This window comes from Bombina bombina, chromosome 5 (genome assembly GCF_027579735.1).
Source record: "Bombina bombina isolate aBomBom1 chromosome 5, aBomBom1.pri, whole genome shotgun sequence".
Lineage (NCBI taxonomy): Eukaryota > Metazoa > Chordata > Amphibia > Anura > Bombinatoridae > Bombina > Bombina bombina.
This window is the reverse complement of record NC_069503.1, coordinates 179074568-179093029: the sequence shown is the minus strand read 5'-3', so window position 1 is coordinate 179093029 and position 18462 is coordinate 179074568. Positions and strand designations below refer to the sequence as shown.

The 18462-nt window shown below is 42.2% G+C and overlaps 1 protein-coding gene across 1 annotated transcript in view; it reads right to left on the bottom strand.

Annotated features, from left to right (window-relative positions):
- The window catches only part of GALNT11 (polypeptide N-acetylgalactosaminyltransferase 11), a 114311-nt gene that overhangs the window by 64787 nt on the left and 31062 nt on the right, over nt 1-18462 (bottom strand). The window contains exon 4 of the mRNA XM_053715667.1: nt 13937-14103. Coding sequence (XP_053571642.1) covers nt 13937-14103 — 167 coding nt within the window. The remainder of the gene's footprint in view (nt 1-13936; nt 14104-18462) is intronic.

Sequence of the window (18462 nt, the reverse complement as noted above, 5' to 3'; positions counted from 1 at the left end):
GAGCTGTAATTTTCTCTGGAGGATGCTGTCCAGCTGTTTCATAGGCAAAACGTATGATACTCTTCAGCCAAAATGAAGAGAAGTAGCCGTAGCTTTCTGTCCCTTACGTTTTCCAGAGAAAACCACAAAGCAAGCAGAAGACTGACAAAAATCCTTAGTTGCCTGTAAGAAGAATTTTAGAGCCCGTACTACGTCCAAATTGTGGAGAAGCCGTTCCTTCTGAGAAGAAGGATTAGGACATAAATTAAGGAACCACAATCTCCCGATTAATGTTCCGATCAGAAACTACTTTAGGGAGAAACCCTAACTTTGTACGTAAAACTATCTTGTCCGAATGAAAAATAAAGGTAAGGTGACTCATACTGTAATGCCGAGAGCACTGACACTCTACGAGCAAATGAAATAGCCACTAAAAACAAAACTTTCCAAGATATCAACTTAATATCTAAGGAATGCATGGGCTCAAACGGAGCCTCTTGAAGAACTTTAAGAACTAAATTAAGACTCCAGGGAGGAGTAACTGGTTTGAACACAGGCCTGATCCTGACCAAGGCCTGACAAAAAGATTGCACATCTGGAACATCTGCCAGACGTTTATGTAACAAAATAGACAAGGCAGAAATTTTACCCTTTAGGTAACTAGTCAATAATCCTTTCTCCAAACCTTCTTGGAGAAATGACAGAATTCTAGGAATCCTAACCCTGCTCCAAGAGAAACCCTTGGATTCACACCAATATAGATATTTACGCCATATCTTATGGTAAATCTTTCTAGTCACAGGTTTACGAGCCTGAATCATGGTCTCAATGAGCAAATCTGAAAATCCCCGGTTGGATAAAAAAAAAAAAAAGAAAATCCACGCAGTCAGCTTCAGAGAAACTAGATTTGGATGAAGAAAGGTCCCTTGAAGTAGAAGGTCCAAGGTGGAAAAGATGACATTTCCACCAGGAGTCGGTGCAATGAGGATCACCAACTCCCTCACCTGCTTGATTCGAGCAATGACCCGAGGAAGAAGAGCAAACTGAGGAAATGGGTATGCAAGACTGAAATTCCAAGGTACCGCCAGAGCATCTATCAATACAGCCTGAGGGTCCCTTGATCTCGGAAGCTTGGCATTCTGTCGAGATGCCATGAGATCCAATTCCGGCTGACCCCACTTGAGGATCAGGCTGGAAAACACTTCCGGGTGGAGTTCCCACTTCCCCGGGTGAAAAGTCTGTCTGCTCAGGAGGTCCATCTCCCAGTTGTCCACCCCTGGGATGTGGATCGTCGACAGACAGCAATTGTGGGTCTCCGCCCACCAAATTATCTTGGCTACCTCTGTCATGGCTAAGGAACTCCGCGTTCCTGGCTGATGATTGATGTAAGCCACTGAAGTTATATTGTCCGATTGGAATCTGATGAACCGGGCTGAGGCTAACTGAGGCCAGGCCAGAAGAGTATTGTAGATTGCTCTCAACCCCAGAATATTTATGGGCAGAACAGACTCCGACTGAGTCCAAGTACCCTGAGCCTTTAGGGAGCCCCAGACTGCTCCTCATCCCAGAAGGCTGGCGTCTGTTGTCACAATTAGCCAGGAGGGTCTGTGAAAGGAAGTTCCCTGGGAAAGATGATCCTGAGACAACAACCATTGAAGAGAATCCCTTGTCTCCTGCTCCAGTAGAATTCGCAGAGACAAATCCGCATAATCTCCATCCATTCCATTGACTGAGCATGTTTAGCTGCAGAGGTCTGAGGTGGAAACAAGCGAACGGGATGATGTCCATTGCCGCCACCATCAGCCCGATTACCTCCATGCACTGAGCCACTGATGGCCGAGGAGTGGATTGAAGTGCTAGACAAGAATCGAAAATCTTTGATTTCCTTACTTCTGTCAGAAAAACTTCATTGATAGGGAATCTTATTATGGTTCCCAAGAAAGTTACCCTTGTATTTGGAACTAAGGAGCTCTTTTCCAAATTTATCTTCCATCCGTGAGTTCGCAGGACAGATAACATTTCTGTGTGGGACCTTGCTTTTTGTAAGGATGGCGCCTGGACCAGGATGTCGTCCAGATAGGGTGCCACTATAATGCCCCGTAATCGAAGCACCGCCAACAGCGATCCCAGAACATTTTAGAAAATTCTGGGAGCTGTGGCAAGACTGAAAGGAAGAGCCACAAACTGGAAGTGTTTGTCTAGAAACGCAAACCGTAGAAACTTGTGATGATCCCTGTGAATGGGAACATGCAGGTACCCGTCCTTTAAATCCACTGTTGTCATAAATTGACCCTCTTGGACCAAAGGGAGAATGGAACGAATAGTTTCCATCTTGAAGGACGGCACTTTGAGGAATTTGCTTAGACTCTTGAGAACTAAAATTGGCCTGAAGGTTCTCTCTTTTTTGGGTACAACAAACAGATTGGAATAAAACCCAAGACCCTGTTCCTGCATCGGAACAGGAACTATCACTCCCAGGTCGGAGAGGTCTCTTACACAGTGTAAGAACGCCTCTATTTCTCCTGTTAAGTGTAGTCAGTCCACGGGTCATCCATTACTTATGGGATATTAACTCCTCCCTAACAGGAAGTGCAAGAGGATCACCCAAGCAGAGCTGCTATATAGCTCCTCCCCTCTACGTCATACCCAGTCATTCTCTTGTACCTAACTAATAGATAGGACGTGTGAGAGGACCGTGGTTATTAAAATTAGTTTTTATTTCTTCAATCAAAAGTTTGTTATTTTAAACAGCACCGGAGTGTGTTGTTTTTTCTCAGGCAGCATTAGAAGAAGAATCTACCTGAGTTGTGTATGATCTTAGCGGACGTAACTAAGATCCATTTGCTGTTCTCGGCCATTCTGAGGAGCGAGGTAACTTCAGAACAGGGGACAGCGGGCAGGGTTCACCTGCAAGGAGGTATGTTGCAGTATATTATTTTCTAAGGAATGGAATTGACTGAGAAAATACTGCTAATACCGATGTAATGTAAGTACAGCCTTAAATGCAGTAGTGGTAACTGGTATCAGGCTGATATGTGTGTATGTTTGCACTGAAGTATTTCTGGGGAATGGCACTTCACTAAGAAAATACTGTATATATATATATATAACTTATAGCCTCTCTGCAGTGAAAGCGACTAGCAACAGGCTTTTTATTAACATCTCATATATTTATATTTAAAACGTTTACTGGCATGTTAATCGTTTTTTCTCTGAGGTACTTGGTGAAAATTTTTCATGGGCATTATATTTCCACATGGCTGTCGTTTATTTTGAATAAAATCAGTTTACTGAGCTTCCCCACTGTTGTAGTATGAGTGGGAGGGGCCTATTTTGGCGCTTTTACTGCGCAGTAAAAATTCAGTCACAAGTCTTCCTGTTCTCCCTGCATGATCCAGGACGTCTCTACAGAGCTCAGGGGTCTCCAAAACTAGTTTTGAGGGAGGTAATCACTCACAGCAGACCTGTGAGACTGTGCTTTGACTGTGATAAAAACGTATATATTTTTATTGTTATCCGTTTTTTGGTATTAAGGGGTTAATCATCCATTTGCTAGTGGGTGCAATCTTTTGCTAAATTAATAAATTTAATGTGAAAATTTGGTTTCTATAACTAATCCGGTTCATGTTATTTCAACTGTGACAGTTTTTTTGTGTGCTTCTTAAAGGCACAGTAACGTTTTTTATATTGCTTGTAATTTTTTTTTTGAAAAGTATTTTCCAAGCTTGCTAGTTTAATTGCTAGTTTGTTTAAACATGTCTGACATAGAGGAATCTCTTTGTGCAATATGTTCAAAGGCCAATGTGGAGCCCAATAGAAATTTGTGTACTAATTGCATTGATGCTACTTTAAGTAAAAGCCAATCTGTACATGTAAAGAAAATTTCACCAGACAACGAGGGGGAAGTTATGCCGACTAACTCTCCTCACGTGTCAGTACCTGCATCTCCCGCTCAGGAGGTGCGTGATATTGTGACGCCAAGTACATCAGGGCGGCCATTACAAATCACTTTGCAAGACATGGCTAATGTTATGACTGAAGTTTTATCTAAATTGCCAGAACTTAGGGGTAAACGCGACCACTCTGGACTGAGAACAGAGTGCGCTGAAAATACTAGGGCCATGTCTGATACTGCGTCACAATTTGCAGAACATGAAGACGGAGAGCTTCATTCTGTGGGTGACGGATCTGATCCAAATAAACTGGATTCAGACATTTCAAATTTTAAATTTAAGCTTGAGAACCTCCGTGTGTTACTAGGGGAGGTATTAGCGGCTCTGAATGATTGTAACACGGTTGCAATCCCAGAGAAAATATGTAGGCTGGATAAATATTTTGCGGTATCGACGTGTACTGACGTTTTTCCTATACCTAAAAGGCTTACAGAAATTGTTAACAAGGAGTGGGATAGACCCGGTGTGCCTTTCTCACCCCCTCCTATATTTAGAAAAATGTTCCCAATAGACGCCACCACACGGGACTTATGGCAGACGGTCCCTAAGGTGGAGGGAGCAGTTTCTACTTTAGCTAAGCGTACCACTATCCCGGTGGAGGATAGCTGTGCCTTTTCAGATCCAATGGATAAAAACTTAGAGGGTTACCTTAAGAAAATGTTTGTTCAACAAGGTTTTATATTGCAACCCCTTGCATGCATTGCGCCTGTCACGGCTGCGGCGGCATTCTGGTTTGAGTCTCTGGAAGAGACCATTAGCTCAGCTACATTGGATGAGATTACAGACAAGCTTAGAGTCCTTAAGCTAGCTAATTCATTTATTTCTGATGCCGTAGTACATTTAACTAAACTTACGGCTAAGAACTCCGGATTCGCCATTCAGGCGCGCAGAGCGCTGTGGCTTAAATCCTGGTCAGCTGATGTGACTTCTAAATCTAAATTGCTTAACATACCTTTCAAGGGGCAGACCTTATTCGGGCCCGGTTTGAAAGAAATTATCGCTGACATTACTGGAGGTAAGGGACATGCCCTGCCTCAAGACAGAGCCAAACCAAGGGCTAGACAGTCTAATTTTCGTGCCTTTCGCAACTTCAAGGCAGGAGCAGCATCAACTTCTTCCGCTCCAAAACAGGAAGGAACTGTTGCTCGCTACAGACAGGGCTGGAAACCTAACCAGACCTGGAACAAGGGCAAGCAGACCAGAAAACCTGCTGCTGCCCCAAAGACAGCATGAAGTGAGGGCCCCCGATCCGGAAACAGATTTAGTGGGGGGCAGACTTTCTCTCTTCGCCCAGGCTTGGGCAAGAGATGTCCAGGATCCCTGGGCGTTAGAGATCATATCTCAGGGATATCTTCTGGACTTCAAAGCTTCTCCTCCAAAAGGGAGATTTCATCTTTCAAGGTTGTCAACAAACCAGATAAAGAAAGAGGCGTTTCTACGCTGTGTACAAGATCTTTTACTAATGGGAGTGATCCACCCGGTTCCGCAGTCGGAACACGGACAAGGGTTTTACTCAAATCTGTTCGTGGTTCCCAAGAAAGAAGGAACCTTCAGACCAATCTTGGATTTAAAGATCCTAAACAAATTCCTAAGAGTTCCATCGTTCAAAATGGAAACTATTCGGACAATCTTACCCATGATCCAAAGGGGTCAGTACATGACCACAGTGGATTTAAAGGATGCGTACCTTCACATACCGATTCACAAGGATCATTACCGGTACCTAAGGTTTGCCTTCCTAGACAGGCATTACCAGTTTGTAGCTCTTCCCTTCGGGTTAGCTACTGCTCCAAGAATCTTCACAAAGGTTCTGGGTTCTCTTCTGGCGGTACTAAGACCGCGAGGAATATCGGTAGCTCCGTACCTAGACGACATTCTGATACAAGCGTCAAGTTTCCAAGCTGCCAAGTCTCATACAGAGTTAGTACTGGCATTTCTAAGGTCTCATGGGTGGAAGGTGAACGAAGAAAAAAGAGTTCTCTATTGCCACTCACAAGAGTTCCCTTCTTAGGGACTCATAGATTCGGTAGAAATGAAAATTTACCTGACAGAAGACAGGTTAACAAAACTCATAAATGCTTGCCGTGTCCTTCATTCCATTCCACACCCGTCAGTGGCTCAATACATGGAGGTAATCGGTTTAATGGTAGCGGCAATGGACATAGTTCCCTTTGCACGCCTGCATCTCAGACCACTGCAGTTGTGCATGCTAAGTCAGTGGAATGGGGATTACTCAGATTTGTCCCCTATGCTGAATCTGGATCAAGAGACCAGAAATTCTCTTCTATGGTGGCTCTCTCGGCCATATCTGTCCAAGGGGATGCCCTTCAGCAGACCAGATTGGACGATTGTAACAACAGACGCCAGCCTGCTAGGTTGGGGCGCTGTCTGGAATTCCCTGAAGTCTCAGGGATCATGGACTCAGGAGGAGAGTCTCCTTCCCATAAACATTCTGGAATTAAGAGCAGTTTTCAATGCCCTTCTAGCTTGGCCTCAGCTAGCATCTCTGAGGTTCATCAGGTTTCAGTCGGACAACATCACGACTGTGGCTTACATCAAACATCAAGGAGGGACAAGGAGTTCCCTAGCGATGATGGAAGTCTCAAAGATAATTCTCTGGGCAGAGTCTCACTCTTGCCACCTATCAGCGATCCACATCCCAGGTGTGGAGAACTGAAAGGCGGATTTCCTAAGTCGCCAGACTTTTCATCCGGGGGAGTGGGAACTTCATCCGGAGGTCTTTGCCCAAATACTTCGGCGTTGGGCAAACCAGACATGGATCTCATGGCGTCTCGCCAGAACACCAAGCTTCCTTGTTACGGGTCCAGGTCCAGGGACCCGGGAGCGGTTCTGATAGATGCTCTGACAGCACCTTGGAACTTCAAAATGGCTTATGTGTTTCCACCCTTCCCGAAGCTTCCTCGATTGATTGCCAGGATCAAACAGGAGAGAGCATCGGTGATTCTAATAGCGCCTGCGTGGCCACGCAGGACCTGGTATGCAGATCTAGTGGACATGTCATCCTGTCCACCTTGGTCTCTGCCTCTGAGACAGGACCTTCTAATTCAGGGTCCTTTCAAACATCAAAATCTAATTTCTCTGAAGCTGACTGCATGGAGATTGAACGCTTGATTTTATCAAAGCGTGGATTTTCAGAGTCAGTAATTGATACCTTAATACAGGCTAGGAAACCTGTTACCAGGAAAATTTACCATAAAATATGGCGTAAATACTTACATTGGTGCGAATCCAAGAGTTACTCATGGAGTAAGGTTAGGATTCCTAGGATATTGTCTTTTCTACAAGAAGGTTTAGAAAAGGGTTTATCTGCTAGTTCTTTAAAGGGACAGATCTCAGCTCTGTCAATCCTTTTACACAAGCGTCTGTCAGAAGTTCCAGACGTTCAGGCTTTTTGTCAGGCTTTGGCCAGGATTAAGCCTGTGTTTAAAACTGTTGCTCCACCATGGAGCTTAAACTTAGTTCTTAACGTTTTACAGGGTGTTCCGTTTGAACCCCTTCATTCTATTGATATCAAGCTGCTATCTTGGAAAGTTCTGTTTTTAATGGATATTTCCTCGGCTCGAAGAGTCTCTGAGTTATCGGCCTTACATTGTGATTCTCCTTATCTGATTTTTCATTCAGACAAGGTAGTTCTGCGTACTAAACCTGGGTTCTTACCTAAGGTAGTCACTAACAGGAATATCAATCAAGAGATTGTTGTTCCTTCATTGTGTCCTAACCCTTCTTCAAAGAAGGAACGACTTCTACACAATCTAGACGTAGTCCGTGCCCTGAAATTTTATTTACAGGCAACTAAAGATTTTCGCCAAACTTCTTCCCTGTTTGTCGTTTATTCTGGACAGAGAAGAGGTCAGAAAGCTTCTGCTACCTCTCTCTCTTTCTGGCTTCGTAGCATAATACGTTTAGCCTATGAGACTGCTGGACAGCAGCCTCCTGAAAGAATTACAGCTCATTCTACGAGAGCTGTGGCTTCCACGTGGGCCTTTAAGAATGAGGCCTCTGTTGAACAGATTTGCAAGGCTGCAACTTGGTCTTCTCTTCATACTTTTTCCAAATTTTCCAAATTTGACACTTTTGCTTCTTCTGAGGCTGTTTTTGGGAGAAAGGTTCTTCAGGCAGTGGTTCCTTCCGTGTAAAGATCCTGCCTGTCCCTCCCGTCATCCGTGTACTTTTAGCTTTGGTATTGGTATCCCATAAGTAATGGATGACCCGTGGACTGACTACACTTAACAGGAGAAAGGAATTTATCAGGTAAGCATAAATTATGTTTTCTCCTGTTAAGTGTAGTCAGTCCACGGCCCGCCCTGTTTTTTATGGCAGGTCTAAATTTTAAATTATACTCCAGTCACCACTGCACCCTATAGTTTCTCCTTTCTCGTTTGGTTTTCGGTCGAATGACTGGGTATGACGTAGAGGGGAGGAGCTATATAGCAGCTCTGCTTGGGTGATCCTCTTGCACTTCCTGTTAGGGAGGAGTTAATATCCCATAAGTAATGGATGACCCGTGGACTGACTACACTACAGGAGAAAGGAATTTATCAGGTAAGCATAAATTATGTTTTTTGTCTGGTCTACAGATAATCTTGAAAGCAGAAATCTGCCTCTGGGAGGAAAACTTTTGAATTCTAGTTTGTATCCCTGGGATCCTGAACATCTCGAACCCAAGCCTGAGCAAAGAAGGAAAGTCTGCCCCCTACAAGATCCGGTCCCGGATCGGGGGCAGGCCCTTCATGCTGTCTTTGATTCAATAGCCGGCTTCTTGGATTGTTTTCACTTATTCCAAGACTGATTGGGTCTCCATGAAGATTTAGACTGTTCCTGCTTGGAAGCGGAAGAATTTCCCTTGAAATTTCGAAAGGAATGAAAATTACTCTGACGTCCCTTTTGCTTGTTTCTCTTATCCTGAGGGAGAAGATGACCCTTACCTCCCGTAATATCAGAGATTATTTCCGTCAAGCCCGGTCCAAACAAGGTCTTTCATTTTGTAAGGAATCACTAAAAGCTTAGACTTAGAGGATACATCCACAGACCAAGGCTTTAACCATAAGGCTCTGCGAGCTAGAACAGAGAAATCTTAAATCTTTGCTCCCAGTTTGATAACCTGTAGGGAAGCATCTGTAATAAAGGAATTAGCCAATTTAAGAGCTTTTATCCTATCCTGGATCTCATCCAGGGGAGTGTCTGTCCTAATAGCATCAGACAACGCATCAAACCAATGTCGCCACACTAGTGATGGTAGCAATGCACACAGCTGGTTGCCATTGTAAACCCTTGTGTACATACATCTTTTTGAGTAACCCCTTTTTTGTCCATAGGATCTTTAAAAGCACAACTATCCTCTATGGGAATAGTAGTTCTCTTTGCCAGGGTAGAAACAGCTCCTTCCACCTTGGGGACTGTTTGCCAAGCCTCCTTGACAGAGTTGGCTATGGGAAACATATTTTTAAATATAGGAGATGGAGAAAAGGGGATACCCGGTCTCTCCACACCTAATTTTACCACCTCCTTGCTCTTAACGTAGGCAAAGAGAATGACTGGGTTGGGAGGGAAGGGAGGTGATATTTAACAGCTTTGCTGTGGTGCTCTTTGCCACCTCCTGCTGCGCAGGAGTGATATTCCCAATAGTAATGAGATGATCCGTGGACTCATCGTGTCATTAAAAAGAAAAGAAGGATTATTGGAGAGCAAAAAAAGCACTCACACCATAAAAGCATGAAATTATAATACATCTGTTCACAATCACATTTGAATGCACAGCTGACTGGGGAAAGTAAAACTCATAAGGTTTATAAGCATGTGTACCAAATTTTGTATAGTTGAGTAGAATATACAGTTAAATTAATTCATAGTAACTAATGTCTCTGAGTCATTTTTAGTAGCAAAAATTATCTTTAGCCTAAATGTGAGTGTAATATAATATGTCTGGACCTCTACATAAAAAAAGTTTGGGCACCACATTCTACACTAAAAGATAATTTCAGGGGCGTGTCTCTGGGCAGCACCTTGAATGGATGCAATATTGGTAGCTCCGTGTGGATCACTGCTAATCTGCCTATTATCAGTGAATTTACAAAACAGCCAGCTCAACTACTTTAACATATTGAATCTACAGTTGGACGATTTGAAATCTATGTTGTATAGAGCTCTCCACCTTTGCAAACCAATCCGGAACGTTGAGGCCTAAGGCAGGCTCACTACAGAGTGGTTCTCAACACCCCCCCCCCCCGGTATTACTTCAGGCCGGGTAAACAGTGCACAGACACTGGACAAAACACTTATCTATACTATCTATGTCTGCTATGTCATCCTTGTACTAGGGGACAAATAGGAGAGAAGATTTGGAAGCTTTATTGATACACTTGTATTCGTGAGAAATGGCGCCTTGTTTTACCATTACTTGAGGCTGTCACCCGCCTACTAGATGAGCACCACGAGAGGATACTACAGACCTGGACGGCTGAAATTGCCAGTGTTCGAGAGCTTACTAAGCAAGCTAGCCGCCGACACAATGTGCCTGACGTTTCCCCAGAGAAGCTTGACAAAGTAGCCGACACCCAAGCGTACATTCCGACCCAGCTCAGCATTATACACTGAGTAATCTGGCGGGGGACGCTTTAGCTATAGATAGTGCCTCTACTTGCTCCCCAGGACTGAGAGAGCCAACAGGAGGCTCTTTCACAAGGAGGCCGAATGCAGGGCGATCTGCAAGCATGGCCAGAGCGGAATCACTTGCTGCTTCCCCCGGATTTAAGGGGTCCCATGGCGTGCAGTTAGTTGGGTGGGGGATGGTCCCAGGACTCTCGCCATACCTGATTTCAAAGGACGCCACACTAGGGGCACTTGTCACGCTTAAATATGCAGGCCAAACTCATCGCACTCAAAACTCCACTGAAGGGGGAAGTATGCCGGAGCCTGACATCCGCAGCATAACCGTCAGCAAGTACACGCCGCACAGTCCTCTTCTTTTTGGGTCACAACCCCTGATCACTAACAATGCAAATGCAATAAGGAGGGCTGGCATCGGATAAAAAGTTATATCTTGTCCCACACTGCTCTCTCAGGTTTTGGATGCAAGACAGCTGGACTGACCGGTACTTTAACTCACACGCTGCACTTCCTTTAAGGTGCAATAAGCACATCTAATCCCTGTCATTAATATGTTTGGTGTCACATCACTAAGCCCTTTGATGGTCGCCTTTATTTCACAGTATTCCTTATGGACATAAATGTGTATTTATCACTGAGAATAGAAAAGCTACGCATAAGTTATACTAACCCTGTTAGGATGTATGTTCTTTCTCCCCTTTGACTTAACACAGGATATTTATATGGACATTAATGTACTATACAATGTGATGCCAGGCTAATTTGTAATGCAGGTATAATACTCTATATGGTACAGGCCATGGCTATACATTCTGCTTTCACGCATGTGTATCGAGACATATAGATCTACATCCGTTACTGTGACACACTAATTGATAAGATATGTTCTATTGCTCAGACTTTAATGTAAATATTTTGCTCTATTTTGTTTTCCTTGGCAGATTACTTACATTCCACAAGATAATCTATTTTAATGTTCAATGTTGGGGGCAATGTCTTGCAAATCACCTGAGTTTTCTTGGGCACTGTTACATTTACACATTTTCCCAGGGGCAGCGATGCTAGACTGCAAGGGTGGGTAGGCTCATCTTCTCCCTTTAAAATCAGGGTTATTACTTCACTTTTGTGGCGTGCGAAGGGAAGATATTTGGATATGATAGCGCCCCCCTTCCACAAGTTTCAGCTTTTCTATATGTAGTTATATTAATTGAACTAGAGGTCCGCTTAGAACAAAGATTTGTCATCAGTATATACACCTACATGTCCCATACCATTGGTCAATATCCCTGTTTTTTTTTTTGTTTTTTGTTTTTTTTTACCTTTCCTGTATTTTTATTTTTGAATTAGCAGACATAGGAACATTTTACTTTGTTTCTTTATTATATATTACGGTCCAAAAGAGACTGTACCTACTAATAATGTCCCCCTATTGAGTCTTATATTTTCATGGGTCCAAGAGTGGCCTTTTGTAAAGTTGGGGGTACATATCTACTTATTAAAACTATAAATGAGGTTCATTACTAGTGCTCAACAGTTTTATATATGAGACTATTTGCTTGACTCTTAATTATCTTAATAATTAACTGCTATACATACCCATGTCATGTTTGTGCAATATTCTGTATACGTTGTCTTTACTGATGTACATTTACCTTAAGCTGTGCTTTTTAATTGAATAACCTCAATAAAAATTATTAAAATAAAAGATAATTTCAGGGGGGGGGGGGTACAATTGGTGCTTTACATAAATACAAGTAGGTACAACCCCAATTCTAAAAACGTTAGGACAGTATGGAAAAATGCAAAAAAACAAACAAAACGAGTAATTTGAAAACTCAGTTCACCCTGTATTATATTGAAAACACATTATTAACACATTATTTGATGTTTTACTTTGTGAATGTAATGTATTTTTTAAAATATACACTTATTTCAAATTGGATGACTGCAACACACGCCAAAAAGTTGGGGCACTGTTTACCACTATGTAACATCACCTTTTCTTTAAATAACACTTATTAAACATTTGGGCACTGAAGACACCACCAGTTGGTTAAGTTTAGCAAGTGGAATTCTCCCCCATTCATTCATTATGCATGGGTTCAGCTGTGCAACTGTAAGGGGCCTTTGTTGCCTTATTTTGTGCTTCATAATGAGACACACATTCTCAATCAGAGACAGGTCAGGCAATGCTAGCACCCCCACTCTCTGCTTTCGCAACCATGCGGTTGTAATCCGGGCAGAACGTGGTTTTGCGATGTCCTGCTGGAAAATGCAGGGACGTCCCTGGAAAAAGAAGTCTTCTGGATGGCAGCATATGTTGCTCCAAAATGTATACATATCTTTCTGCATTAATGGTGCCCTCACAGATGTGCAAGTTTCCCATGCTATGGGCACTAACAAACCGCCATACCATGAAAGAATGTGGCTTTTGAAGCCGACAACAGCTTGGATGGTCCTTTTCCTCTTTAGCCCGTAGAACACGACGGCTGTTTTTTCCAAAAACTATTTGAAATGTTGACTCGTTGGACCAAAAAACATGATTCCACTGTGCTACTGTCCATTTCAGATGAGACCAAGCCCAGAGAAGTCGGCGGCGCTCCTAGACAGTGTTGATCTATGGCTTCTGCATCTGTGGAGGTAACGGCGAACGGTGACTGACTGAATTGTTTACTAAAGTATTCCCGAGCCCATGTCAGGATATCCATTACAGATTTATGACGGTTTTTGAGACAGTGACATCTGAGGGATCAGAGATCAAGCGCATTCAGAAGTGGTTTTCGGCCTTGCCCTTTACGTACCGAGATTTGACCGTATTCCTTGAATCTTTGTCTTTGGGGAATGTTGTTCTCAAAGTGTTCGATTAGTCACTGATGCATCTGTTGGCAGATTGGCAAGCCTCGACCCATCCTTGCTCTTGAAGGACTAGGCCTTTTATGGAGGCACCTGATATACTATGATAACATGATTGCCTCAACTGTTTCACATCACCTTATTTCAACTTGTCACATCGCTTTTAGTCCCAAATTGCCCTGTCCCAACTTTTTAGGAACATTTTGCAGTCATCAGAGTTGAAAAGAGTGTATATTTTAAAAAATACATTAAATTTACAAAGTAAAACATCAAATAATGTGTTAACAATGTGTTTTCAATATAGTACAGGGTGAATTGAATTTTCAAATTACTTTGTTTTTGAGCAATTTCCATACTGTCCCAACGTTTTCGGAATTGGGGTTGTACATTTGTCTGTTCACTATTACTTTTATGGAATTTTACAATTCAGAATGAGCACCCGTGTAGTTGCTAGGTGTATTGAGATGTGTGTATCAATAGAATACCTAGAAACTAAGTAATTAAACAAAAACAAAGATACTCACCTAGCTCACTGTTATCATCTACCAATATGATTTCTTGTAGCAGATTTGATGGCGTACGGTCCAACACACTGTGTACAGTTCTCAACAAGGCTGAAAAGGCTTCATTATAGAAACAAATAATAATGCTGGCCAGAGGGAGATTAGCAGGATAAGTCTTTTTCATACACCTTTAAAAAGTACAATCAAAATACAGGATTACCATTTATTTTAAAATTAGTTTGCAATTCATATGATTAAAAAACATTTAAAAAAAAAAAAAAAAAAAAAGTTACATCCAAGAGCTGGAGTTTCTGAGCTCCAGGTATCTGCCCGCATATGGAACCGGAGCCCGATCGGTGCTCCAGTTCCATATGAGGGCAGATGACAGATCGTTACGCACAGTGACATTGTCTGTGTCACTGTGTGTAACAATCATCTGCTGGTGCAGACAGGTGGTGCAGGAGGGAATCCGGGGTGCGGTGGAAGTGGTTTAGAGTAAAAAAAATAATAAATAATGGAGAGGGAGGGATGGGGATATCCCTAACTAATGATCGCGGGAGGTGGGGGACTAATAATAATATTATATATCTATCTATATCAGTACCCAAGATGGCGGGCACTTAGAGGGGGAAGGGTTAGAGAGCTGTTTGGAGGGGGCATTAGGGAAGTTTGAGGGTAAAGGGGATCCTACACTGCAGAAAAAATAAAAAATATGTAATACTAATAAAAAAAGGCTTAAAATGTTCATATTGGCAGACTGTCTGCCAGTACTTAAAATGTGGGTGACCAGGGGCAGTGAGGGAGGAAAGAAAGCTGTTTGGGAGGCATCAGGTGGTGGGAAGTGTCAGGTGGGAGGGTAATCTCAACACTTAAGCTAAAATTAACCTGATTAACCCCTTTACTGCCGGGAATAAAAGAAGTGTGGTGCGTAGCTGCAATAAGCAGCCTTCTAATTACCAAAAAAAGCAAAGGCAAAGCCACGTATGTCTGCTATTTGTGAACAAAGGGGATCCCAGAGAAGCTTCTACAACCATTTGTGCCATGATTGCACAAGCAGTATGTAAATAATTTCAGTGAGAAACCCAAAGTTTGTGAAAAAGTTAACTATTTTTTTTATATGAATGCATTTGGCGGTGAAATGGTGACATGAAATATATTAAAATCGGCCTAGCTCAATACCTTGGGTTGTCTACTTAAAAAATATATTAAGTTTTGACAGGTAAATAAAAAAATCCAAGGCTGTATTTCTGTTTAAATGGAGTGATAGCAAAAATGCTAAAAATTCTCTGGTATTTTGGGCAAGTATTTCTCTGAAACTCAGTAGTGAAGGGGGTTAACCCAGGCACAGCGGCCAATATGATGCATTGCCACACTATCAGAAGCAAAGGTACATTCCCAAAGATGAGCAGCACATGCACAATTGGCCTGGATGGGAGGCGAGTGGATCCTATAAACAGTGAATCTCAAAGTTCTGTCAATAGACTGTGCCTCAGATAATTATATAAGGAGGGCAGAACGATCATATTGCCATTACTGCCCAAAAGAGAATCTCTTGTTTACTATAGTATAAATGGGACACTCCAGTCAAAATAAACTTTTATGATTCAGATAGGGCAGCAGTTTTAAGACACTTTCCAATGTACTTCCATAATAAAATTTTGCATAGTCTTTTTATATACACACTTTCTGGGGAACAAGATCCTAATGAGCATGTGCACAAGCTCACAGGGTATACGTATACTAGTCTGTGATTGGCTGATGTCTGTCACATGATACAAGGGCCGGAAAATGGGAGAAAAAATAAATTTGTCAGAAAAAAAAATGCAGTGTAAGTGCTATTGCATTGTCTTTTTATTATTATTAGTTCTTAATTATGTAATTCTACTGCATTGTGCGGTCATTTAAGTCTGCTACTGTACAGGGAAGTAAATTATAGCATTATAAAGCATTCTCCTATATAAACACCTGCACAGCAGACAATGGAATTGGTATGTAACATTTGTAGTCGCTCTTACTAAGCAACCGATTCAGAACAGGGTACTGGTTATATTGCTTAGTTTTCATAGTAAATTCATCTGAGTAATATATAAAAAAATACATTTTCTAATCAAACCAAAGGAGGTGATACAGACTTAATGATCAAAATAATTACCAATAAAACAAACGTGCCAACCTTATTATTGTTATACATTATAGAGAGTCAACATATTTTGTAGCTCTATACATAGTATATAAAGGGGCGAGGAAGACTGGATTGAAAAATTACAAACACAATTAAACCAGTACCAAAAGGAGTTGACAGCCTTCAAAAATAGAAAGTTTGAGACAGTCCAGGAGGATTACCGTGAGAGGAAGGTCTATAAATGGACTCTAAAGCCTGAAGAACGGCAACGTATGCTTGAATATCGCCCAAGGAGATATAGAGCAAGAAGACCAGCAAACCTAACTACTGTGGATAGTTCAGGCTCAGGAACAGACTCTGATAATACAGCTGAGAGGAGGACCCAAGGTGAAACACAGTATCAAGGAGGAGTCATCAATAGATCAAAAAATGCCGGAGGGGACGTCCCCACCCGAGGAGGGGGCAACATAAGGGGGAAGACCACCGTGCCAGAGGCGTTAAATTGATAACAATATTATCCTCTTCTAAGTCAGAGGATACCATCAGAGACGGATGAGTCGCTGCTGAAAAAAGGACTGTCAAATGTACCAACAGGACTGACAGATTACTTTGATCTACATGTGGACATATAGAACAATAGTGATCAGTCGAGCAGACAAGGGAGGTGCAATTGTTCTTCTGGACTATGCCTACTACAGAGAATAAATCCTTACTCAACTAAGTGATGAAATGATGTATATTCCAAATTACCAAGGGATCCAACCACAAGGTTTAAAAAGGAAATTGATGAATACCATAAAGAAGCATTTGATGATGGTCTGATTAACCAGGACACTATGAATTATTTGACTAAGGATTACCCAAAGACACCGATTTTTTATACACTTCCAAAAGTGCATAAAAGCATGGAGAGACCACCAGGTAGACCGATAGTCTCAGCTGTTGATTCACTACTACAACCTTTGGATATATATATTGACAGCCTATTGCAACCACTTGTACGAAATATGAATACCTACATAAAAGATTCTAATGATGTAATTAGGACTCCGACAGAAATCCCACTGAAAGGAGGGGAATGGCTAGTGACACTAGATGAGGGATTGGCGGTGGTAAGAAAACAGCTATTGGGGTCTCCTTATGTAGGACCACCAGTAGATGGGGACAGCGATGGGGTCCAATGTGGCCCCATCCTATGCTAATCTTTTTATGTCGGAATTCGAGAATAATGGTACAGGATGCTTCAAGAGGGATGAGATAATATACTTCAAGAGATTCATTGATGATCTCCTAATAATCTGGTCCGGAAGGGAACAGGATCTACTTGTTTGGTTCAATGAGCTGAATACAGAGCATACTACGCTTAAATTTAAGATGAGTCGGAGCCAAGAAGAAATTGAGTTCCTAGACTTAAAAATCTATAAGGATAATGGGAGATTGGGCACTACCTTATTCCGTAAACTAACGGACAGGAACTCTCTCCTTGAAGCGACAAGTTGTCATCCTCCAGCACTTAAGAAGGCATTGCCGAAATCACAGTTTGTAAGGGTAAAGAGGAACAACCCTGACAAGAATAGAGCAGAGAAACAAACTGATGAGATGAGAAGTCGATTTCTGAATAGGGGATATCGCAATCGGTTATTGGATCAACACATAACAGAGGTGAATTCAAGTGAGATAAGAGGAACACAAGGGAGCACTGAAGAAGGTCAGGAGAAAATGACGATGGTGACCACTTATGCGGCAGACAAGAATGGTTTAAATGTTATCTTAAAAGAAAATTGGAAGATACTGAGTATGGAAGACACCCTCCCCTTTAAGGGAATGGGGATACCTAGGATTGGCTATAGACGGGGGAGATCGTTAAAAGATATCTTACAGCTAATTGATCCTGTACATTGCTATTCAACCAGAACATGGCTGGAAGATGCTAAGCCCGGATGCTTTAAATGCAGTGGGTGTACCACCTGCAACGGGATGATTACAGGTCAGTTTTTCCACCATTAGGAACGGAAAGAAATATACCCATAAATATAGGATGACATGTACCACAAGCCATGTGGTTTACCTGCTACATTGCCCGTGTAGTTTATTCTACGTGGGTAAAACGGGGGACAACCTGAGAATCCGTATGGCGAATCACAAGAGCTCTATCCGGGCAGCAATTAAAAATCAGCTATCAGATCAGCCAGTGGCCCGCCATTTCATGCAAAATGGGCATAATGTGTCTGATCTTCGCTACACATTGATCATGTCCCTAACCCCAGAAGAGGGGGTGATAGGGATAAAACTCTACTGCAGAGAGAAGCAAGATGGACATATGAATTAAACACTTTAACACCAAAAGGTTTCAATGTAAAATTGGACTGGCAGTGTTTCGTTTGAGAAAGATTAAGCCTAGATTAGGGTTTGATTTAAGATTTAC